The sequence below is a fragment of the Punctularia strigosozonata genome (assembly GCF_000264995.1).
Source record: "Punctularia strigosozonata HHB-11173 SS5 unplaced genomic scaffold PUNSTscaffold_6, whole genome shotgun sequence".
In the NCBI taxonomy this organism is placed as follows: Eukaryota; Fungi; Basidiomycota; class Agaricomycetes; order Corticiales; family Punctulariaceae; genus Punctularia; species Punctularia strigosozonata.
Window position 1 is genome coordinate 1228486 of NW_006767438.1, and position 23294 is coordinate 1251779.

At 58.5% G+C, this 23294-nt stretch overlaps 7 protein-coding genes across 7 annotated transcripts in view; 5 read left to right on the top strand and 2 right to left on the bottom strand.

Moving 5' to 3' along the window:
* The first annotated feature begins 118 nt into the window (after nt 1–118).
* PUNSTDRAFT_143709 (uncharacterized protein) lies at nt 119–4165 on the top strand. The gene is made up of 6 exons (XM_007383745.1): nt 119–591; nt 657–1676; nt 1733–3374; nt 3439–3718; nt 3807–3864; nt 3923–4165. Exons 1-3 carry the CDS (start codon nt 432–434, stop codon nt 3334–3336), a joined length of 2784 nt encoding a protein of 927 aa, XP_007383807.1. The 5' UTR covers nt 119–431; the 3' UTR covers nt 3337–3374; nt 3439–3718; nt 3807–3864; nt 3923–4165.
* Nucleotides 4166–4514: 349 nt separating this feature from the next.
* On the top strand, nt 4515–5242 carry PUNSTDRAFT_134278 (uncharacterized protein; the record flags this gene model as incomplete). The annotated part of the gene is made up of 4 exons (XM_007383746.1): nt 4515–4571; nt 4633–4850; nt 4905–5049; nt 5102–5242. 4 exons carry the CDS (start codon nt 4515–4517, stop codon nt 5240–5242), a joined length of 561 nt encoding a protein of 186 aa, XP_007383808.1.
* A 993-nt stretch (nt 5243–6235) lies between these two features.
* Nucleotides 6236–8100, top strand: PUNSTDRAFT_134279 (uncharacterized protein; the record flags this gene model as incomplete). Its single annotated transcript, XM_007383747.1, has 6 exons — nt 6236–6577; nt 6640–6747; nt 6801–7047; nt 7099–7458; nt 7511–7700; nt 7785–8100. 6 exons carry the CDS (start codon nt 6236–6238, stop codon nt 8098–8100), a joined length of 1563 nt encoding a protein of 520 aa, XP_007383809.1.
* Nucleotides 8101–13983: 5883 nt separating this feature from the next.
* Nucleotides 13984–14364, top strand: PUNSTDRAFT_68218 (uncharacterized protein; the record flags this gene model as incomplete). Its single annotated transcript, XM_007383748.1, has 1 exon — nt 13984–14364. One exon carries the CDS (start codon nt 13984–13986, stop codon nt 14362–14364), a length of 381 nt encoding a protein of 126 aa, XP_007383810.1.
* Nucleotides 14365–14723: 359 nt separating this feature from the next.
* Nucleotides 14724–16316, bottom strand: PUNSTDRAFT_44559 (Clavaminate synthase-like protein; the record flags this gene model as incomplete). The annotated part of the gene is made up of 8 exons (XM_007383749.1): nt 14724–15017; nt 15076–15170; nt 15244–15424; nt 15483–15694; nt 15755–15773; nt 15844–15879; nt 15942–15986; nt 16062–16316. 8 exons carry the CDS (start codon nt 16314–16316, stop codon nt 14724–14726), a joined length of 1137 nt encoding a protein of 378 aa, XP_007383811.1.
* Nucleotides 16317–18698: 2382 nt separating this feature from the next.
* Nucleotides 18699–19011, bottom strand: PUNSTDRAFT_113634 (uncharacterized protein; the record flags this gene model as incomplete). Its single annotated transcript, XM_007383750.1, has 2 exons — nt 18699–18941; nt 18994–19011. 2 exons carry the CDS (start codon nt 19009–19011, stop codon nt 18699–18701), a joined length of 261 nt encoding a protein of 86 aa, XP_007383812.1.
* Nucleotides 19012–22051: 3040 nt separating this feature from the next.
* The window catches only part of PUNSTDRAFT_134282 (uncharacterized protein), a gene marked incomplete at both ends in the record, with an annotated part of 2754 nt that continues 1511 nt past the window's right edge, over nt 22052–23294 (top strand). Inside the window, 4 exons of the mRNA XM_007383751.1 lie at nt 22052–22478; nt 22538–22587; nt 22695–23030; nt 23092–23222. Coding sequence (XP_007383813.1) covers nt 22052–22478; nt 22538–22587; nt 22695–23030; nt 23092–23222 — 944 coding nt within the window. The remainder of the gene's footprint in view (nt 22479–22537; nt 22588–22694; nt 23031–23091; nt 23223–23294) is intronic.

Here is a 23294-nt window from a genome sequence, read left to right on the forward strand (position 1 = left end):
CGGAGTCGCAATTCTTCTCGCCTCTCACCGCGGACCACGGCACGCACGTATGCCATGGACTCGCTCATACCGCATCCCAACAAGACATCTCGACGAAGTTTCCCCATCGTGCTAACGAGCCATACCCAGTGGGCGTCTTATCGCCCACGACGATCAATGTTCTCAGGCGGAACGGCGCCTAATCTACACGCACCATCCTCATGGCCTGCCTAATCATGGGCTCTCAAGGCTTCGCCCAAGGCTCGACGCTCGTCGAGTTACCTTGGAGCGTCTGCTGGCGCAGATCCTAGGCAGCGGTCGTCCGCGGACACGACCACCAATACACCCGCGACTGCCTACACTCCGACTCATCCATCGTTCATCAGCCCGACCGCGGGCGCACGCTCTCCCACGTGAAGATTTGCTGAGACCAGGGGCGCCCCCTGTGCACGATGACTAGTGCGGACGACGGCGGCGGAGGCAGCAAGTACGCAAGATGGATCCCCAGTCCGTCGCCTGCGGGCTCTCGGGATTCGATGATGCCAAGTATCGTCGGAAGCTTAAAAGTGGACGTGGACATTGCAGCCCTGCTCGGGCAGGATGCAGCTGACGGTGCGTGACTCTCCTTCCAAACGGAATAGTTGTACATTACTCTGACGTCGGGCTTATATATATAGCTCTCCTCGATCGTACTGCCGAAAGCTCAGAGCGTGTCATCCCTCAGTCCTCCCGCACGCAAGCCCATGCGTACCCAAACACCAAGTCGAGCCACGCCAGTATATCCACTGCACATAAAGCTGCGACGTGGTTACCGATCGCGAGGTCGGCTTCCAGCGGACCCGCCGCCGCTTCACCTCTTGACCTCTTCCCGAGCGTGGAGGACGCAAGCTCGGACTCGGATCCCTCATCATCATCCCCTTCTGTGGCAGCACCCGCGCCTTCAGCGCCTGTACCCCTTCCCATACCAGCAGAGACTCTCGAACCCGAAGAAGCGTGGAAAGGCCGCCTTCGATACCAGATCGAACGCAGCATGCAGGGCATGGTCGACGAAGTCCGCGCCGAATACGAGTCTCGCCTCGCGTCCGTCGCCTCGTCCTCTTCCTCAACGTCGCCCTTCTCCGCCACCCACGCCTCGCAACGCGCGGCCGCCAAAGCGGAGTACGACGCCGCGATGGCGAACATCGTTCGCTCCGCGCAGTCCCAGTTTGACCTCGCGCTCGAGCGCGAGCGCCAGGAGCGGCGCTGGGCCGCCGGGGGTGAAGTCGACGCCGAATGGCAGGCGCACTTGGTGGCCGAGCAGCAGGCGATCAGGGATCTGATCGCGCGCGAGAATCAGGGGCCTCAGGCTGGAAAGGAAGAACAAACTCGAGCAGGAGGATCGGGAGCGAAGCCGGGGCCGTCGAGGACCTTCCAACGCCCACACGACAAGGTGCCGTGGTCGAGCAACAGCGCGATCCGTGCCCGCACGCTGTCGAATCCAGATCCGAGGGCTCTGGATGGCTTGCTTCGGGCACCACCAGCACAGCTATCATCGAGCAGTTCCGGTGCTCGAGGGACTGACTTGTGGATGCCGGGAGGGATGCCTTCTGAGCCGATGACTACGCGACGGCCTGCATCAGCGCAGCCCGCTGCGCCAGTGTCTAAGCCGCCATCGAACTCGAACATCAAAGGCATGTGGGGTCACGACGTCATTTACGGTACGTTTTCTGTCTTCTGCACCTTCTCGCACGCGCTGACGTTCCGTCGCATGTAGAGCATAACGAAGACTCGGAGCAGTCTGACGAAGGCGAGTCAGAATCCGAGCTCTCCGAGCCCTTCCCTGGGGATATGAGCGAAGGCCAGTCAGACGCGTACGCTGGCAAGCGCCCACTTGCCCGCCCTCAGGTGGAGGACGAGAAGCAGTGGCGTCGTGCAGACGTTCCCTCCCGCTCGCAGACCGCCGCACAGTACTCCCGCAATGGCTTCGTACCTTCAAGCGCGGGTGGTAGGCCTCCTCTAGTGGCACCCACTCCCTCCCGGATATCGTCGACTGCTCAGGGAAGGCAGCAACAATCTCTGCTTAGCGCAAGCAGACCTATTCCCACCCCGTCGGGCAAGCCGAGTCCCAGCCCGCTTCCAGGAATGGGTACCAGCCCGTACTCGGGAGCACTCCACAGCCCTGCACCTAGACGGTCGGTAGCACCAGGCGCGCCCGCGTTCAACGCAAACTCGGCTCAACAGCCTACTCCAGGGCCAGGCAACAGTGCCTCGTCATCATTCCCGAGGAAAACGCCTTCGATGGAACAGCAGCCACGGTGGATACCGCAGGGTCGACCGACGTCACGATCCAGAGCCGGTTCTTACGGCAACGCAGGGAATCCGAGTCCCAGCCCGGGTGGCGGAGATCCGAGGCTCTACGCTCATGATCCCGCTGTTACTGAGAATCGGCCGGGGTCGGGTACACCTGGCGCGCGGCCGTGGATCCGGGGCCAGGGGTTAGGCGCGAAGTCGACAAATGCGATGCATCAGACAAACCGGTCGAGCAGCCGGTCAGGGCGAGGGCCCAGCGCGCGCCCGGCGGACGGGGAGGACGACGGCTACGACGGCGCCCTGGGTGATATAATGGAGCTCGAGTTCGTTCGAGAGCTGGAGTGGAGGGAGCAGCAGGTGAAGCAGAAGGAGGAAGAGCTGCGGACGCTGGAGACGGAGCTGCGGCGAAAGGTGGAGGCGGCGAAGCGGTGGGAAGAGGATGCGCGGATCCGTGAGGAGAACGCGAGGCTGGGCGAGGAGGAGGTCAAGCGGAAACAGGCCGAGTTGAAGCAGAGGGAGGAGGACCTGGGCCGGAGGGAAGCGATGGCGCTCCAACAAGAGGAATATCGACTGTTGGAGGAGGAGAACAGGCGTCGCGCGGCGGAGATGCAGGAGCGGGAACGGAAGAGGATGCAAGATAGTATGAGCCCCGCTCCTCCGCCAAGATCGACATCGGCGATGGCTTCTGCCTCAATGACAGCGAGCGCACCCTGGTCAACCTTCTCGCCTACGTCATCGTCGTCTACGGCCGCTGCAACGCGCGCTGTTACTTCTCCGCCTCCGCGAGCCGACGCCACCGGACTCGCGGGGACCTCATCTCCCCCACCTACACAGGGTGCTCGCAGTCGCGGCGGCAGTGCGTCGAGCGCGCGCAAGTCGGCATGGAGCACGTGGACATCGCAGCCCTCGACGTTGAATCGCACTACTACGCCCATGCTGCCCACCGCTCCGACCAATCGAACCTATACAAGTTCGCCGAGCTGGAACAAGGCCGGCACTTCGCGCGCCTACTCCCATGCAACAACGCCGACGCCGCAGCCTACCGCAAACGCGATGTCGGGCCGATGATTGCCCTGACCATTGCGTCCAAAAGAATGTCATGTTTTTGTGAGTACCTTTGTTCCTTGTTTCGGTGCTCTTGAGTCCTAAGACCAACCTGACGTTGTGCAGACCTGCGGCGGCAAATCATCGAACGCGGCCAACGGGAGAGGTGACGTGAATTCTGCAGAACACAGATGTCCAGGAAACATGATCTGTAGTTTCGACATTGCTGTTCACGCTGTCCGCACGCATGTGCCGACGTGTTTTGGTGTATATGACGATCCTGGAAAAACTCGAAATGTCGAGGCCAGTGAACCGGCAATGACTCATTCTCCCAGGACACAGTGAAGTTGCTGCAAGCCGCGGACCGGGAGATTATTCAGCAAGGCACCCCTGCGATGAATCGAAGGTACATATAAAACGCGCGCGTTTCTCCATCAGGACTCCTCGGATTTTTGACAGTCTCTTGACATGATTCATCTTCACGATTGAACTAGCACAGCGTTCAACAATCCTGAGTCGAGTTGGTCAGACCGACCATCCGTTAAGTTCAACGTGCGCATCTTGATTAGCCTGAATTCCAGCAATGTTGGCGAATGACTCTCTTGTACAGATCGTCACTGCACGCGATGCTGAACCTGGACCCGGAAGATGTCTGAGGTCCATCCAGCCTGTTTATGCATATGCCGCTCGCTCGAGGCTGTAGAGCGGCTCTGAGCTCGATTTGCACACGTTCGAAGAGGCCGAAGCCGAATATGTACGTGTATGAGTCGCACCTTTGCCAGCTCGTCGCGTCCCACTCGTCCGCTTGTCCACGGGCGTCATCTCGCCGGTACGAGGCCCTGCTATCTATCATCGTCCTCCGCATGGCCCGTCCGAGTTCGAGCACGAACGCCAGGCCTAGCGCCGCCACGCCGCCATATCAGGTCTTCGAAGGCCGCCATGGGGCTGAGATCGGTGCTGAAGTCAAAAGCAAAGCCTTACTCACCGTTGCTCACTTTCCCCCTCGCTCCTGTCAGCCCTCGGCTTGAAAATTCTATTCTCGTCGCGCTCTACGACCTCTACCACACAACAATGGCTGCACCCGCAAATCACGTCGATGTCGACTCACCTGAGCACTTACAGACCCTCCTCATCGCCGACCTTGACCGACTGTCGGTCATCTTGAACTCCTGGGGGCTGTGAGCAGCGCACGCTGCGCGCAAATGAACGCTGTACGCCTCGATCTTGCTAACGAATACGAGCGAGTCCTCTTTCTCAAGGTACGTGCCATTTCCCCCACCTTGTACTCCCTCACACATTCTCACATCTCACATCTCACAGGTCGAAGCGGAGCAGCAAGCCGACGTCGACGCTGTCCCATCCTTCATCGTCCTCCGCGGGCACACCCTCCTCGCCTGCATCGCCGGCGCCGAGGCGCCCGCCGTCCAGACGCACTCCCACAAGCCCGGCTTTACACCTCAATCCACGACAGGTCAAGCGCCCCCGCCTCTATCACACGCCGACGACAAGAGCCCGGAAGAGCTTGAGCAGCGACTGCGGTGCGTCCTCTCACTCGCGATGTTTTCCGGACCTTATCTGGTTCAACTTGCTAGAAAACTAATGGGACAGGACAATATCGTGATTTTCATGAAAGGCCTGCTCGATGCACCCCGTTGCGGTTCCTTCAGACGTGCAGTCGCCCTCCTCCGCGACAAGCATGCCGTCTTCGCCAGCTATGACATACTCTCCGACGACAGCGTCCGTAGCGAGGAATATCATCCTCTGTCTTCCTCCCCACGAACTGATGAAGGGAAGAAAAGGGCTGAACGCTCAACAATGTGCCTATGTTGCCAAGTTCGTCGACGATGGCAAGTTCGTCGGTGGCCTCGACGTCGCCACGGAGATGGTCGAGAACGACGAGTGGGCAGAGGTCGCCGGTGAGAAGGCGTGAGCCGACGACAGGCCGTTTGTGTCTTGACTTGATTGGGTGGAGCGGAGGATAACCTACAGGCGCGTGGTCCTCGACTATACGATAGGTGAGCGATATTCAACTGTTCTTGACGTCTTCGGTCACGAATACCATTTCCATCATTGTATCCTTAAACGCAAAACAGGGTGTTATACTCAAGGACCCTGCGCTTGTACCGATGATCCTTATTGCTCTCCAGTGCTCGCGGGAACAGAGGCGTGATGGACGGCGTCGGGACCATCCGGAGTTGCTTACCTGCATTAACCGAAGGCGGACATGAAACACGACGGGTTCCAAAGAGCCTTCCAAGTTTGTGGATCAGTTTCAGTCATGCAGGTCGTATCACTAGGCTCGCCCATATTCTATCTGGGAGCGAGCCACGTCGGACGTCTGTCATCGGTAATAAATACGGACACGCCTACGTCGGGACAGACGTGATCGAATAGAACTAGGTCCCGAGTCGTGCGGGACACGGGACGTCCTGCCCTTGGTGCGAACCACCTCATCTCATTCCGGCATGGTGAGTTACGGATATATATCACGCTCCTCGCTTTGCATATCATCCCGATGTCCCGTAGGTATCGGATTGTTACATCGTGCATTGGGAGGCGACCAAAGTGGCGTTCATTACTCCGTTTAAGGCTAGCCTATGCCAGATCACCTCGCCGCGAGTACTATCAATGACTGGCGGCCACTGGCGTTCGAAACCTAGTGTCACACACAAGCAACTGGCGGCCACTGGTGTCCGAAACCTAGTGACAGCGGCCTTATGCGTGGGCACTTATAAGGCTGGCGCATCCGATATTCGCCCCCATCCTTTTGCATACCCTTGGCAAGTCAGCTCAGGAATCATCCTGCTCGCTTCAGACTCGTCAGCCATAGCAAGCATTCATTCGTCGTTTCTTTGTGCAATCAACTCGTCGTGAGGAAAGTCGTCATCACCAGCGACCCTTCATCTCATTACTCCCTCCTCAGATGGTTTACTTGCTCAAGAAACTCGACGACGGGAACTATGAAGTACAGCAAGACGCGGGCCGCCTTCCCGTAGACGGCATTGCGGCTGGTAAACACTGGCTCAAATTTGATCCAATGCGCTTCAACGGCGAGGATGCTTACCGACGGAAGGCGATCGCGCTGTACACTGAGCTTTCCCCGCCCTTCACCGATGGAGTGACACCATTCATTTTGGATATCAACTCGCTTGACATGGAAGGAGCACACATGTGTACCTCGGGGTTTTACCCAGACGTACACGACAAGACCGCGACTAACAGGGCCGATATCAGGAGGCATCTGATCGTGACGCAGTCTAGTCAGGTTGATATGCTCCCCAATCTTCCATCTTGCTGCCATATCTGATCTCGTTACTTCACACTCAGACTGGCGACATTATTCACGTCGCAGCGGCCCTGCTGCACGACCCTATGACTGACGTTGTCGTGGTATATCCGGATGGGAACCCTGGCATTGCAGGAATTAAGGCCACTGTGAGTCTCCGCTCTGTTGATGTTGCTTGCTCAGTCTCACTCATTCTTTCCAGTACGAGCTGGCTATCGGTGCCGCCGATGCTCTCAATAACTCTTATCAACAGCTCAGAGATCCTGCGGAACGTATCCGAGCCGTCAAGGATGTCGACCCACCTAGCCTAGATGGTATGCAATTGCGCAGCTGGTATGATTGCCTTCGACGAGACACATCCGATACCCCCTTCGGACAAGCTCGAGGGCATATACTCCGATTCGGAGTTCTGCAATACAAGGACAAATTGGCCTACGTACGATCCGATGGTTAGTCCGGGCTGGGCTGTTCTACGAAATTATCATGCTGATTTCTTCTAGATGCCATCCTAGAGTATCCGGTCGGCCCCGTTGGCTGCGCTACCACAATCGTGGGGGGGTTTGCAGAACAATACCTCAAGAGCAAGGGCACGGTGTCGGGGAAGAAGGCTTTCTTGGACAAGAACATTAAAGGCCTGTCGATCACTGAGAATGGCTTCCGCCAGAAAGCCGTCGACTATATTAAGAGTCAGTACTCGCTCGATTTGGGTCCCGGGGCCGGGCGCCAGCGCTATCTTCTCGTATGGTCTCGCTTCAGCGGTGGTTATCCGAACGGATACAACCCGGCCGGCGACTCCAGCGTCCCGGGTCAGAAGCAGCTGATCAAGTTGGGAGACGATCCGAAACGCATCGTGATCACAAGTGAGAACCGTTGTCGAACCTCTGACTGCTGTCTCCGTCTGATTGGCGGTAGTCGGCCACGGCCCATACAACCAAGATTTTCCTGCCGACATGAAAGGTAAGATCCACCTTGGAGAGTTCTGGACCAATCCCACCGGCGACAATCCTTTCACGGCGGCTGGACGGCCGGGACAAGTCACGTTTTATGACCTCCTGAACACAAAGCACGATGTCATCCAGGTGGGGCAGAAGACTGGCGGGATGTGAGTTTCAATTTGGTTTTAGTCGGCTCTTGCAGCTGCGTATGCTGGCCCAGAAAACCGCTGACGAGCTTGGTACCCAAATAGGGACGCCGCCGCGCTGGTCGGCATGCGTACCGTATACATCGAAGCCAAGGATAGTCATGCGATCCAAAGGATGGAGAAGTGGACTAAGACGATGCCATGGTACAAAAGTGCGATCGTTGACAAAGCGCCGACGGCTCTCGGGCGCCTTATCCTAGCAGAATACGCGAAACTTGTGAAGCAGAAGGTCGGTGAACCGGGCAATTTTGCCGAAGCCAACAGACTCGGCAAGGCTACCTACGATGCGACGGCACCTCCAGACATAGGCTACTCGCCAGCCGGAGTCAAGGCCATCGGAGATACGCTGCGCACGTTTTAGGTGGTGCCCGAGCACTGGCAGTGGCCACCTGGAAGTGCCTTGTTTCGACAGCCACAATAATGCATGACTAGTGGATGACTTCCCGTAAGATCTGGAGCGACAGAAACACAGAATAAACAGTTCAAACCCCGATCTGTGGGTTATGCTGTACATTTATGCCCCCGTACGGCCCTGCGCGTGTGGGGCGGAAATAGACATAATAAACGCGGAGATCCGTTGAGAAGGGCTGAGCAGCGAATGAGGAAGGGATAAGGTCACGTGTATGACAAATTCCTGTCTGTAAACGGTCATTTTGGTCTGGAAGGGGGGGTCGACCCCCCCTTCCAGATAAAAGGTCTGTACGAGCGACTTGTAAACCGACAACTTGGCTCGTCGATGCCGATTTTTCGGCATCGCTCGCTTAGTGGATTTGTAAGCGAAATCTATTCTATTCGGCCTTACAGATCCTTACGGGAAGTCACCCAGTCTATGTTTAGTCGGTACTCATGACATCACCTTCACTTTCTCTCCAGCCGAGCCTACCGCTTAGTCCTCTATGCTCTCCATGTCTATACCTTAACTCTTTTTGCGTCTATGATGGGGTATTACTCCAACGACTTCGGCCTCTGCGACCTTCTGGGGGCGAAGGTAGGTAGGTAGGTAGGTAGGTAGGTAGGTAGGTAGGTAGGTAGTATTATCTGGCGCGGTCCCTCAAAGGAACACGTGAATCCCATTAGGTCCAATAACTGCAGATGGGCCGCGCGGGAAACGCTTCTGACGTATACTCAAAGTAGCTGTCCTTACATCGATGTGCAGCAAATGCCTACGTTGGCATACATCGACAATAACTAAGATTGATTACGACGTCGTTCGAGGCATATACCGATATACCGGACGGCATCCGTTCAGAGAGATCAGGTTACTGGTGCAGATGGGCGCCGATGACATGTGGTCGTTCATGCAGGGATGTTTGCAGAGGAGCGCCGATGTCCCTCTGTCACAGGAACTGCCTGACGGGCTGCAAGAGCACGGTGGAGCTGAATTGCTGGTCGTTCGTCGAAAGAGATTCAACTGGCTCCAAAGCGCTAGAAGGAGGCCGATGCTCTAAACAAGCCTGATCTTTATATAGGTAATTCATGACCGAGGTCCCTGGGTTTCGCTGATGAATTCTGTGCTGCCGGAGTGGATCGTTGTCCGGTATTCAGACGGTGGGAATAAGAGTCCATTGCCCTGCACTGCGGAAGAGCCGCCTGACAGAGCTCGCAAGAGAATAATTCTTGCTTTTTCCCTAGTAAGCTGCGATAGCTTCAACACCTGACTGCCTGGAATTGGGCGAATATTCGCAGCCTGAGGTCGCCGGATGCGTCGGCGTCAACGGGTTTTGCTAGGAAGGAATCTGCGATCCCCTCATCCAGTGTTATTATGACTGGGGAAATGGTCAAATTCTAGTAGATCGCGTGAATCGGCGTGTTATGGGCAATGGGCACAGGGGTCGGCGCAGAAGGCAAGTCGGCACCAGTTCAGCAAGACCACCGAGGCGCCGCCGTCAGTGCAGCTCGCTCTCGTCCTCGCACCACCTCGTTGATTCCGTTCGCCTTCGCCTGCCCGAGGCTAACCGCATTCCGTCGCCTCGCGCCGTATGTTGTCAGAAGGAGAGATATCAGAGTCCAGCATGTTCGTCGTGGGAAGAAAGCGATTGCTCTGGTCCTGCTCTGCCGGATCAGCCATTGTGCCTGCTCATCGTCTACTTCATCCTCGCCACCACGACGAACAGGGCTATCGACGCTCGTTGCAACATACACAATATACCCAGGATATTCGAATCGAGGTCGCCCACTTGACTGGGGGCAGGTGAGTGGACGATCGCTATCTTCCGCCGGCGTGTTCTCCTTCTGACGCGTGTGCGGACATGAGGCAGCTCGAATTCGCGTCCCGCTTTGCTCTCGCTCCCTCCAGCCCAGGCAGCGCACGATATCGTCCGCGCGAGGCGTCCAGCGTTCTGCCCTCGACATTCTCTCCTCATCGCACCGTCCATCGCGCACACGCGCCCCGTCCCTCGTCCCGGGTAGCGCTCTCCACCACCACCACGTCCTCTCCCTGTTGATCGTGCCCCACACGCGACCCGCACGACCCATCGTGGCCGACCCGGCTCCCTCCCGACCCCGATGGCGACCATGACCGCCGCCGCGGTGCCCACCGACCCCGCCCTGGACCCCCCAGACGCCCCCGACCCCGACCCGTCGCCTGATGCCGACCCTCCCCCGGACGACGACGCCGACCCCCCTTCCGCCTCCGCCCCGGATCCCGCATCCACCCCCGCAGCCGCGGACGACCTCGAGCCGGACGAAGCATGGAAAGGCCGGCTCCGCTTCCAGATCGAGCGCAGCATGCACGCGATGGTCGAAGGGGCCCGGAACGAGTACGAGTCGCGCCTCGCCGCCCTCGCCGCGTCCTCCTCCCCCTCCGGCCCCGGCTCCCCGTCCACCGCCTCCCAGCGCGCGATCGCCAAGGCCGACTTCGACGCCGCGATGGCCAACATCATGCGCGCGGCGCAGTCCCAGTTCGACCTCGCGCTCGAGCGCGAGCGCCAGGAGCGCCGGTGGGCCGCCGGCGGCGAGGTCGACGCCCAGTGGCAGGCGCAGCTGATCGCCGAGCAGCAGGCGATCATGGACGCCATCGAGCGCGAGAAGCGCCAGCTGCAGCTCGGCCGCCCCGAGCAACCTCGACAGCAGCAGCAGCAGCAAGACCACGCGGGAGGCGGTGGTACGGGCAGAGGGCGGCCGCGGTACCAGACGATCGCGGACCGCCCCCCGCCGCAGGTGCTCGGCACCCGCCCGCGGGAGAAGGTGGCGTGGTTCAGCGGCAATAATAGGTCGAGCGTCTCGTCGGACGAGGGCTCCTTCTCTGGCTCGTACGGCGGTCCTCACCAGCGCGTGAGGCAGTTCTCGAACGACTTTGGCCCCGGAAGACCGCCGAACGGGCGTTCGCCCAGCCGTCCGCCCCAGCCCACGACACCCGTGAACGCGACCGGACGCCCGCGCGGTGCGAGCATCGAAAGCCAACAGAGCTACTCGAGCGCAGATCGACGACGGCAGTCGGTCGGCAGCGACGCGGGCTCGCACCGCAGCTTCGAGGGCCCAGGATCGGCGCGGCGCCCGTCGGTGGGCGAACACTCCTCCGGACCGCATCCGCACTCGCCCCATCCTCACGGGCCCGGGCCGAGACCGTACGGAAGCGACGAGCGCGAGCGGCGGACGCGCACCGCGTCCAACGCGAGCAACAGGAGCGCGAGCGTCAAGCCGGAGATTTGGCTCCCGAGCACGTCGCCCAGCGAGCCGCTCACGTCGCGCACGCTCGCGCAGGCGCAGGCGGCGATGCCGCCCTCGTCCGCGAGCGGACCGGGGCTCGGCGCGGGCAACATCAGAGGCGTGCGGGAACACGACGCGATTTCCGGTGCGTTTCATTTTTTCCGCGTTTTCCTCCCCGTTCGCTCTCTCCGTTACGACGCCGTGGGGGCTCACGACGCGTTCGATTCCTCTCGCAGAGCGCACGGAAGATTCTGAACGTTCGGACCCGGGCAACTCGGAATCGGACCGATCGGGCTCGTACACCGACACCGACTCTGAACACGAACGCGAGCACCCGTCCGACGGCGAGGATAACGGATACTACGGCTCCTACCCCGACAACGCGCGCATGCATCAGGAACACGTGCAGCGCCGCGAGGCCGAGAGTCAGTGGCGCGCACACGCGCGCGGACTCTCCCGCTCGCAGACGGTCACGCAACACCCTCGCTATTCGCCCGTCACCCCCACCGCGGGCGGCCCGTCGATGGACGACGACGACATGGGTGATGGCAGACCGTGGCGGGGGCCCACCCGTGCTCGCTCGCTAGCGCGCTCGCAGACGATGACGCAGCATCCGCGGAATGCGCCCCCCGCGCAAAGCCCATCCGCGGCGGGACCTCATGGACCGCCGCCTCCGCCGCCGCCCCCGGCCCCTCCCACGCCCTCCGCCTTGTCCGCGTCGAGGTTCCAGTCGTCGCTGAGCGCGAGCAGGCCGCGCAGCATCGGCGCCTCGTCGGACGAGCCCAGCCCGAGTTCCATGCCGGGCACAAGCCCGAACCCGCGACAGTTTTACGCGCCCCCGCCGCAGTCGCAGCGATCGCCCATGCCTGAAGGCTGGGGCGGACCCCCCGCGACGACACCTTCGCCCGTGTCGCCCTTTGGCGCCGCGGAGGACGGCCGATCGCAGCGGACGATATCGAAGGGCAGCATGCGGGCTCGGAGGTCGACGCCCGATTTTCATAATTTCAGCAACAACAATCCACAGCAGCAGCAGCAGCAGCAGCAGCAGCAACCCGGACTCAACTTCAACCCGAGCTCGAACCCGAACAACGGCAACTACAACGGGGCTTACAGCAACAACGGGCCGTACACGCCGACGGGCTACGGACCGCAATATACCCCGACGTCAGAGCAGCACGCTCCCCAGTGGCCGCCGCAAGGGCGGCCGATCGTGCGCAAGCGCTCGGACGTTGGGTTCGACGGAGGCGCCTGGGATCCGAGTCCGAGCCCGAGCGGCGGAGGGAGGCGGTTTTATGGCCCCGAGCCGCCGATCCCTGAGGATCGGCCGGTGTCGGGGTCCCCTGGCGCACGGACGTGGGGCGCGGGCACGCGGTCGTCGAGCTTGAGGGGCCGGACGTCGACGGCGAACATGCGGGGGAACCAAGGTGGAGGTGGCAGGGCGCGGAGGAAGTCGAACGCGCAGCTGTCGGACTCGGAGGACGAGGACTATGGCGGGATCATGGGCGGGATATTGGACCTGGAGATCAACCAGGATTTGGAGTGGAGGGAGCAGCAGGCGAAACAGAAGGAGGAGGAGCTGAAGGTGCTCGAGGAGCAGGCGCGGTTGAAGGCGGAGGAGGCGAATCGGCGTGCGGAGGAGGCGGCGAAGCAGGCGGCGGAGGCGAAGAAGAGGGAGGAGGAGGCGCGGAGGCGGGCAGAGGAGGTGAGGAAGAAGGAGGCGGAGATGAAGAGGAAGGAGAAGGAGGCGAAGGAGCGTGAGCAGGCGGCGAGGAGATTGGAGGCAGAGTTGAAGCGGAAGGAGGAGGAGGCGAAGAGGCGAGACGAGGAGGCAAGGAAGAGGGAGGAGGAGGCCAGGCGACGGGAGGAGGAAGCGAAGCAGAAAGAGGAGGAGATCAAGCTGAAGGAGCGCGAGTTGAGGGAGAGGGAGGAGAGCCTGGATCGCAGGGAAGCGATGGCGCTTCAGCAGGAGGAGTACAGGATGATGGAGGAGGAGAATAGGCGCCATTTGGAGATGCAGGAGCGCGAGCGGAGGAGAAGGCAGGATAGCCTCGGTAGTGAACCGCGGCCGATACCGGCGATGGCGTCCGCTTCGGCTGCTGCTAGTGCGCCATGGTCGTCCTCCCCGCCAACATCCTCGTCACCCACGACCTCGAGAGCCAGCGCAGCGGCGACCCCTCGCGCTCAGCAATCCACGCCTGCACCCCGAGCTCCTGCTACGCCTCATCCTCCGCCACCGCCAAGTGCTGGTGATCGTAGCAGCACTGCATCCAGCGCGAGCAACTCGTCGGCGTGGAGCAACTGGACCTCGCAAACCTCGACGTCGAGCCGCACGAGTGCATCAGGTGCAAGTACCACTACACCTGTAACACCCACCGCCCCGCCTCACCGCGCTCACGCGGGGACTCCGAGCGGGACCAGAGCGAGCCACGCACATCCGCACCCGTCGACGCCGACACCGCAGGCAGGCAACGCAGCGTCGATGTCGGAAGAGGAATGGGCAAGGCGGCAAGAGGAGTACGCGCGGAAGCAGCAGGAAGCGTTCAAGCGCGCACAGGAGCAGGAGCAGCGTCAGCGCGAGGCGAAACAGAACCGGGCGATGTCGACGGACGAGGTGCTCTCGCTGTTCGAGAAGCACGACGAGCAGTGGGCGATCGTGCGCTCAGCGCCCAAGCTTCGATGGGACACCTTCCCGTGGCCAATCTTCAAGCGCGCGCGTACGCCGGAGGACATCACGACGAATGCCGTTGGGGCGTACGTGCTGAGCCCGTTGCACCCGCGCGACCGGGAGAAGAGCAACAAGGACCGGATCAAGGACCACATCAAGCGTTGGCATCCTGACCGGTTCGAAACGCAGCTCCTGCCTAAGGTCAACGAGGAGGAGCAAGAGAAGGTCAAGGAGGGCGCGGGGAGCGTGGCGAGAGCTCTGAGCGATCTATTGACGAGGCAGAACTCGTCGTCAAGAGATTGGATGGATTAAGGGTATTCATGAGGGTTGAAACGAGAGAAATTGGAAGGAGTAAGTCTCTTATGCAATTTACATTCGTTATGTGTGCTGACCTTATGATTCACAGCTTCAATCATTTGTGTATTCTATTCATTCATTCTACCTATGTGTCTTCATTGCTGTATGACTATGCAAGACAAACAACCAATATATCATATCCGGGCGCCTGTACCCCACCCCTTTGCTTTTACACTCCGTGCTCATACATTCTGAGGTCAATATGCAAAGCACAGGGTGCACGCTCGCCCTCGGTTACAGACTGGGCAAAGTCCATCCAAACTGCCTCAAGAACATGACGACCAATAAATCAAGCAATCCAACAAATTGTACATTTACATATACGTGGCGCTCAAGCGGCCGACGATGTACTGCTCGGTCGTCACCGGGTCGTACTTTTTCGGCGTCTTCTCGTTCCAGCAGTTCGGGAGGCACTCAATGTTCGCGCCTTGGTTCGGGTTGCAGAAGAAGGCAATGCTTTGTCTTCTCGGGGTGACACCGACGCTCTCGTCTTCGACGTCGGAGATCGGTTTCGCGGGTGGGGCGACGACGCGATGCAGGGTCGAGCGGAGGATGTCGTTGGACCAGCGCGCGAGGAGATCTCCGGCGTTAACCACGATCGTGCCAGGCTATTGACGAAGATGATTAGCCCGAAGAATGGCGTAACTAGGATTTTGGGGAACGCACGATGGGAGGGGCTGGTTGGAACTGTTGGGTATGCGGGTTCTGCACCTCAAGTCCGCCGACGGAGTCTTGGAAGAGCAGGGTCAGGGTTCCATAGTCTGTGGGACGGCACGGACAACGTCAAGACCCGATCGATGTAGCCAGCAGTAGAAAGGTGTTCGCAAGGCGCACCTGAGTGGGCACCAGCCCGCGCTTGCCCTTCTTTTCGCAGAAGTGATGTGCGCACAGGCGGGTAGTTTAGGAGGCGCAGGTTGTGGTATTGCTCGTGAATCTTGTCATCGAAGAAGGTTTCGTCCAGGCCCAGGCCTAGGGCAATGGAACGCATCACCAAGGTGTGAAGGTCGTGACACGTCTGCGTACATCCATCGTCAATGTCGCGTTGACCACGCCTGCATCGCATGGCATGATACCTGGAAAAAATGGAGCATGGTCTCCTTGAAGCCTGGGGCATCTGCTTCCTGGGGCCAGTGGTTCTTCCAAGTCTTATCCCAATCGCGGCCGATTTCCATCGTCTCTTTGGTATCAGGTGCTTTCTTCCGCATCTCGGCGATCTCGTACGCGTCGGCGGATTGAGTGACACGTTCCCTTCCAATGGCGACGTAGCCTCGATTGGCGCGAGGATCTGAGCCCCATATTTGAGCGACTAGGTTCTTTACGGTTGGACTGCATTGTAAGAACGTACCTTTCCATGCTAAGGTGTCCTGTTCAGGCCAAAGACATATAAGGAGTTAAGTCGCGTGCTAGTACTAGCGGTTGCGAGCAGTACATCACCTTCACTTCATTCGGGAGCGCGAAGAATTGTGCTGACTAGAAGCGACGGAGTAGGTGCGGATTCAGACCTTCCTCACGAGCTGACGCTGGTGACCCACCTTATCGTACACGTTTTTCACGACTGTGTCGGGTATACCATGGTTCTAACCGTACGCACCGTTAGTTCCCTTCTCATTAGGACGCGTGCCATCTTAGCAGCAGTCTGGACCGGAACTTACATTTAAATATATGAATCCAACCTCCTTAAAGCCATTGACGACCTCATCTGCCGTCGCCTGCTTTTCCGCCTGTGACTTCGCAGACCTGAAGCGGCCGAAGTCGATGAGAGGAATCCTGAACGTCGAGTCTGATCGGGCGTCCTGGGCAAGGGTCGCGAGAGCGCGTCCAACATTACGACCAGGTATTCTGAGTGAAGTAGAGCGTCTGCTCGTCGTAGCACGTAAAGCGAGCACAGCCGAGCGTACACCGATCATTGCGAGTCCAATATCAAGGTGCGCGACGGACGAGCGGCGGCGACGAACTCCTTGACGGCGGACAAGTCGGCCAAAGACAGGAGGACACCGCCACATGGCTATCATGTCGGCCTTTGCCGAGAGGCACGTGGGACGGTACGAAAGTGCTGCGACGGCTAGCCCGGCCGGCTTGAACCTCCTTGACGCCGCGCTTGGCTCTCGTCTGCACGCTCAATCGCTTGTTTGAACGTTGACGTCGGTGCTCAAGTGTCTTTCATCCGTATACCGGGGGCCAATGCGCAACGGAGTTTACACCTCGACGTACTGAGATGTTCTTGGGACGTGTCCGCAATGAATCATCGGGCGGCCTCATCTACTGATCATTTAGAGGATTGTCGTACTCACGGAAAGTCAAAGGCGCGCATAAAGAGATGCATGACTTCCAGCGTCGATATGAAGCTTCTTCACCGCAGCGTACTACCGGAGTACGGGCCGATATCGACCCTTGCGGCGTTAGAAGAGGGAGTTTACCCTATGCATTGCCTTACTCAGGACTGTCTGGCTAGAACAGCCAGAATTATGTACTACGGTGCGTGCTATTCTTCCACGTCGTGCCGCAGACGCGCTGGGTCTGCCAATGCGAAGAATGGCTTTGATGTGAGGACTCATCCCGAGTGCATACTCTTCCCCATGCACCGGGCTCGATTCAGCTCCGATCCTTTCTGCACAGTCCGCAGTATCTTGGGATATACTGTGCTCATTCAAACCTGTGTGTTCATGAGCGCCGTCGATCCAGCTTCGTATCACAAGCTCCCTTCCACCGTGACGGAGTCTGAGCGCAGATCGCCCGAAGTAATTCTTCAAGAGCTCACACCCCGTCATAGGCGGCTCCTCGGCAAACTCGAAATGCGAGCTGCGCTACGTAACCATCATTCGTCTCTACGGCCTTTGTAACACTGAGATTCCGTCAGCAACCGGGAAAAGCCTCAACGGCTACTGATGGCATCCGTCACGGGTGGACGATTCGGATTGAATGCGGCTTCCACTACCCCAGTTCCGTGGGTGAGCCAGTCCATCTCCTTCCCTGAGAGCGCAGTCGAAGGGCCGGGAAATCACAACTGATTAACTTCATGGGAAAAGGAAGAGGTTACCGAGCGTGTCCACAGAGGGACGTACCATCGCAGGTGTATACGAATGCTGCTGGTTGTATGCCATATTGTCACTCGTCCGCAGTCGATGGCTCGCGCGTGTCGTTGCATCACCCATGCACGCTTCCAAACGTTTCTGAATATATTACGATGTAGATGATGACTTCCCGACCATATGTCTGTATTTTGCTCTCGCCGAGGTGTGAACCCGGTCTTCCGGATTGTTCGTGCGGTAAGGCAGCCGGAACGCGAACTTGAACAACTCGGGGATTTTCTAGCATGTCTCGACCGCAGACGCGTTGCGTTCCGCGGCAAACGTAAAGTGACCTTGAAACTGCCGCACTGTCAGTCAACGGCATGCACTCGCTAGTACGTGGACCCTTCGTCCCATAAGCGGCATGATCGGGTACGCGATCCTCATGGTTCAATAAGTGCCTCAGCCCAGCTGGCGCAAAGCAACCTCAATAATGTGAGGTAGGCGATGTTTGCACTCCCGAAGGACGCGTAATATAACGAAATTGGGGTCGCCACAAAGGAAGACGAGCGCTTGTCGTCTATCGAGATTAATGCGCGATCGCCACGTTATCGGCGACCATCGATTTCACTCACGTCGTGGTAGGTTTGTGGTCAAGACGCGTAAATCTGGCCAGCTCTACTTGGCTGCTGCGCTCGTCGAAGAAGAGCTAGCTCTGACAGAGAGTCCGCGTGCAGTTCATGTTGCTCTGTCCGTTTTGGCTTTCATTCTCGGAAATTAAGTGTGCGTGGAGGCACTGCTCTACAGCTTCGTCTTCAATCGGCGGAGAACGCACATTTATCAGATGGACTGAGAAGATGCACCTCCTGGTGTGTATCAGCGCTTTAGCGCTCGACTTGTCGAGCATCAGAACGGCGCCAAACGTGCCGCTAATGTAAGTCATTCGGCATCCTGGCGGTCTTAGGTTCGTCGGATCTTCCTCCGCCGCTCAAGTTGAACACGAAAGGATATTGTGCGCTGTATGAGTCGGTACCCTGTGATAGGCCAGATAGTAGTCGGCCGTAGTCAACCTCCGATCGCTTCATAAGGTTGGTTATGTCGATACGGGACAGTCCTGTTCGGGAAGTGTCGCACTCATTCAAGGGAGAGGCCGAGCATATGCCGCTCATGTTGTGAAATACGTCTGTCACACTTCCTTCTAACGAAGAGACTGGTCTAAAATCATGCGTGGCATCGACGCGGCTCCAACAAAGTGAAGATCAAGTCCTGTGAATCACAGCTCTACCGCTCTCTCAGACGGCGCCCGACGGAAGTCACGGTGATTTGAGCGGTCCCGCCTTGGAGTACGTCAAGGTTGTTTCGTTCCCCAAGCGCAGAATGTTGGTGACAGTTCATCGGTTCAGCAGATTGGAACAGGCTCACGAGAGCCTGAGATAAGAACCAGGAAGCGTCGTCGAGGTTTTCCAGAAATGCAGATGAGTTCAGAAGAAGGCGGGAGAGAAGTGCTCCTCGGGCGCCACGCAGCTACGAGACGCATGTCAGTTCTTCGGCTGAGAGATGATGCGTGCTGCCTAACGTAGAAAGTTCCTTGCATTGGGGTTTCTTCTTCGTTATGGTATACGCATCGGCAGATGAGACGTGAAAGGGCCAAGTCTGAATGTACTGAGAAGATTTTCAGCCGGTTCACAACTACGCGATAGAATCGCTGTGAATTATAAGTCGTCGGTTATCTCACCTATGTGTTGATTTGCCGGCCATACACACGTTATCAAATCTCTGCATGACTTGCTCGACTTGTTGAGGCTAGTGCACCACCAGCCCTAATACCCAATCAGACTGGAGGAATAACGAAAACTGGATGACCAGGGTCGATATATTCGAGATCACGATGAGAATCTGGTGTAGCCTGATCATGACGTCTTGAATCGTACATGTGTTGATGTGCTGCGTATCCTGATAGCTCTTGATAATGAATGCCTCCCAAGTGCCGATGGTGTCCGAAGGCTCGCGTACGGAGACTCAGCTTGGTGTGAGATCGCATGCAGCTTTCGACGCAGACACCTGTCGATATAAGGTGATACTAGACTCCCCTTTTCCGAGATCGGTCGTCGAGTTCAAGTTCGAAATCGCTGATCGGGCTGATCAAGCCACGTTGCAGGCCTTGTGGCGCGCGTACCCCGGTCGTGTCGTGCCCCATTACCCGTTGCATACCTTCGTTGCCTTGATCGAGGTTCTCCTTGGTACCTTGGATGATCAGGGACCATGCCGGCTTGTCGGGCAATGACTGGAGGCATGCAGCGTCGGACGCGTGTCCGGACCCGGGATTTCCCACGCATCGCTTTTCACTCGCCGCCTTTCGTTATGTCGAGTCTCGACCGATGAACTCTGGCGAGGGACGAGGTTAAACGCGCACCGTGCAAGCTCCAGGTGCTGGTGCGCTCTGACCTGCACCACATTGAAGAGGCAAGGGACGCATGCTCGACTTAGGACGGGCTGGGCTATCTACTCGTACCATATGGGCCTGGGGTTGTGCCCCACCCTCGGATTGGTATTCTGGATGAACTAATGTGGACCGAAGCAATCTCCCTAGGCTTTGTAGGTACCCCGCATCGGGGCTAGAGCCTGGTCTAGGCTATAGCTCCAATGCGCTCGTATGCTAGAAAATGGGCCCAAATGCCATTTTTTTTTTTTGGGGGGGGGGAGGGAAGAGATGCTCGTGCGGTCTCCTCCGGCAATGTAGCATCCCAGTTGCAGTCGTTGGCCGTCAGACCCGTCGTGGCGCACCGTGAAGTCGGCTTGAACTCCGCTGTATACATGCATACGCAGTGCATTTGTGCGCAGAGTACGCGCTACCAAAGCAGATACGCGTATATACCGTATACCCGAGACCACGTCACCTCACCGCAGATCGCAGCGTGCAGTGCATAATTCAGAGATGTGATTGCCAAGCGCATGCGCAGTCAACCGTTTGGTCGTCCCCACGCATCCTCAATCGGAAACAGCGCTCTAACGCCACGAAGACGAGGAGACAGAAGATTCAGCGCTGCACTTCTTCCTGTCATCGCGGCAATGTGTTCCTTCTTTCTCTGCTCTGCAGGCGGTCATGCCATCAACATGGGTTAGTAGTAGCCTACCATCGTCGCGGCCGTCTCCTCGTCAATGTCGAATTATGGTATTTGATAGAACTTGAACGCAGGATGGGGAGAACCCCTGACGTCATGCACCCAACGTATCCTCTGTTCTTCCCAGCTGCGAGCTATTCTGCCGAAATTTGACCGAGGGTCTTCTCGTATTGGGAAATCAAACGGCGAGGGAAGGTCAGACAAAGGAGAAGGGCGGCGATATAGATTAATGATATACAAGAGAAGGGAAAACCGTTAGCATCGTATGTTCGTCGCCGGTACGAGTGCCGGAGCTACGAAGGAATTTCAGTCCTACCCCAGTCATGGCTGAAGGGATTGAACGTGTATGTTCTAGTGGGTGGTAAGGCAAGGTTCAATAGTGTGGAACGTGGTCTTCATAGCGGGTCAGCATACGTGCCCCCGTCATGTTGCTCGCCACGAACCGGTTGAGTTAACGTTGCCCGTACGTGTGCCCGTCAAAAGCCATATGCTATTCAATAGTCAGCCTTATACAGCAAGAGACGCATCTGGGTTTCGTACGCCCACGAATGCCTTGCCGCGAGTGGTAAGGAAGCCCCGAAGCAAAGGAGTCGACGAAGAGAAGTCTTGGGTGCTTTCGTACCGATTTGGGCGTCCCATTGTGCGCGACGTATTGACTAGCTCTTGACCTCGCCTCGGAAATGCGAGCGGCGTTCACGACCCTGTTACAGTCCAAACATGCGTAACGTTGCGTGTTGAAAGGACCCGAGAGAGCTGCTTCGACTTCGCTTTGTTGTTGCTTGCGTCACTCGCCGGAGACGAGACAAGAGGACGAAGCGACCGGCATGTGATTACGCGACGCAACATGGATTCGGCGCAGGACAAGACGAGAGGGGAGCGTACACACACTTTGTATGCAAGGTCGACGACGATCGTGGGCCCGCATCTTCTACGTGTGCAAGCCGTGAGTGCTCCAGTAAATGGGATCGGGAGATCGACCACTGGGACCGCTGCGAGGCGGCCGCCAGATCCACATTCGTGGGGCGTAGAGAAAAGAAGCAGAGCAGACGGGCCGTGAGTATTGCCCTCGGCCTCGGCGCTACGCAGCTCTACAGTAAGTAGCTGCAGTCAGTACGGGACTTACGCGATCGCGCCCGTCGTGATGTGAGAGCGTATGCCGAGAATCGCGGCATAAGCACTCACGATCCTGGGTCTCACGCGGAGCAATTACTCTGTCAAAATTCGTGCAGACGGGACGAAAGCGCAACAGCGAAGGCAAGCGAGAGAGAGAGAGAGAGGTCGTCGGCCGCGGGAGACAACGATGAAGCTCGGGAAAGACAGATTGGTGAGCGGGGTGCGCTCATATTGGGCCGTCGGTGGGCGCACCGGAGCGGAGGCCACGAGTGGCGGTGCCAGTTCTTGGGCGGAGGAGGTCGCCTCGCTGGCTCCCTTGCTTCCGCTTCCGAGGGCGACGAGGGGTCGACCTCCTTCGTCGTTTTTTCGTAGTCAAAATCCTATTTACATTCAATTACGATGCCCCCATGGCTCGAGCGACCGCCGCTGTTCAACAAGCGGTTGTCATCCCTGTGCAAGAAAGAACTACAGAGCCTGGCATCACACCTGGGGCTCGACCAAGACGGCACGGTTGCTGCTCTCAAGGCCAGAGCACGGCAAACCCTTCTAGGCGACATCAGATTCTACATGCAGCACCCCGACTACAGAGCCCTGTTTACGAGACAGGAACTCGCCGACATAATCGAAGAGGCGTCGAACTCTTCGGGCTCCCCATTCCACGGCATCACACAGGGGGCGGAAGCGGCTCGGGACGAGAACCAACCAGATGAAGGGGATGAGCAGGTGGATCCGGAGCAGGAGAATCGGGTCCGGGATGAGTCGTCAAGTCGAGAGGAGGAAGACGACGAGGAGGATGCTCAGCCCCCTCCACCGTCAGACGACTTGGGTGAGCGACCGCTTCCTCCACTAGTCGAGGGCATATGCCCATCCTTCGCCGACTCGTAGACGACCATATGGTCGTCGACGACTCCCTGCCGAGTTGCATATGCAACAAGGTTGGCCATAGGGCCTCTTCGGCCTCCGACCATAGGGTCGGAGCCGGTCGCCATATGGCATCAATCAATCTGCGTAGCCATAGGGCATACGGCTGATACTCACACAGGTGGCTCGACTCCCCCGACCCCACCCATGTCCCCAACCCCTTCTGGGCGCGGCGACCTCACCCCTCAAAGGCACGGTTCGATGCACCAGGCCGGGAGGGGCGCCAGCGGTTCAGGGCCGGAACCCGATGGGCAACCGGCCAGGCATCACCACCGGAAGCGGACTCGCGAGCGTTCACCCCCCAGGAGGCGCCGCTCTCACCGCACGTCCCCAGAGAGGAAGAGAAGACGACGCGACTCTTCTCCCGGGTCATACGACCGAGCGCAGAGCGATGAGGAAGAGGGCTCGAGATCCCGCCCTAGGAGACGACACGCCCGGTCCCCGTCATCCTCAAGTAGTTCGTCACAAGGGTCGCGGCCGTCTTCGAGGGGTTCGTCCGGGCAAAGCCACGGACGCAGGTCTTCGAGGAGCCCATCGTCAGGGTCCTCATCGTCCACCCATCGGTCGAGGACGACGCACGCACGTCGCCACGCCCCGCGCAGAAGTCACTCGCGGAATCGGCGCTCGAGGTCAGAGCGGCACATACACCGTGTGCAAGAGACGACCAAAGGTCCGCGTCGCCCGCAACTCGTCAGGGGAAAGCAGGCGAAAGCCGACTGCT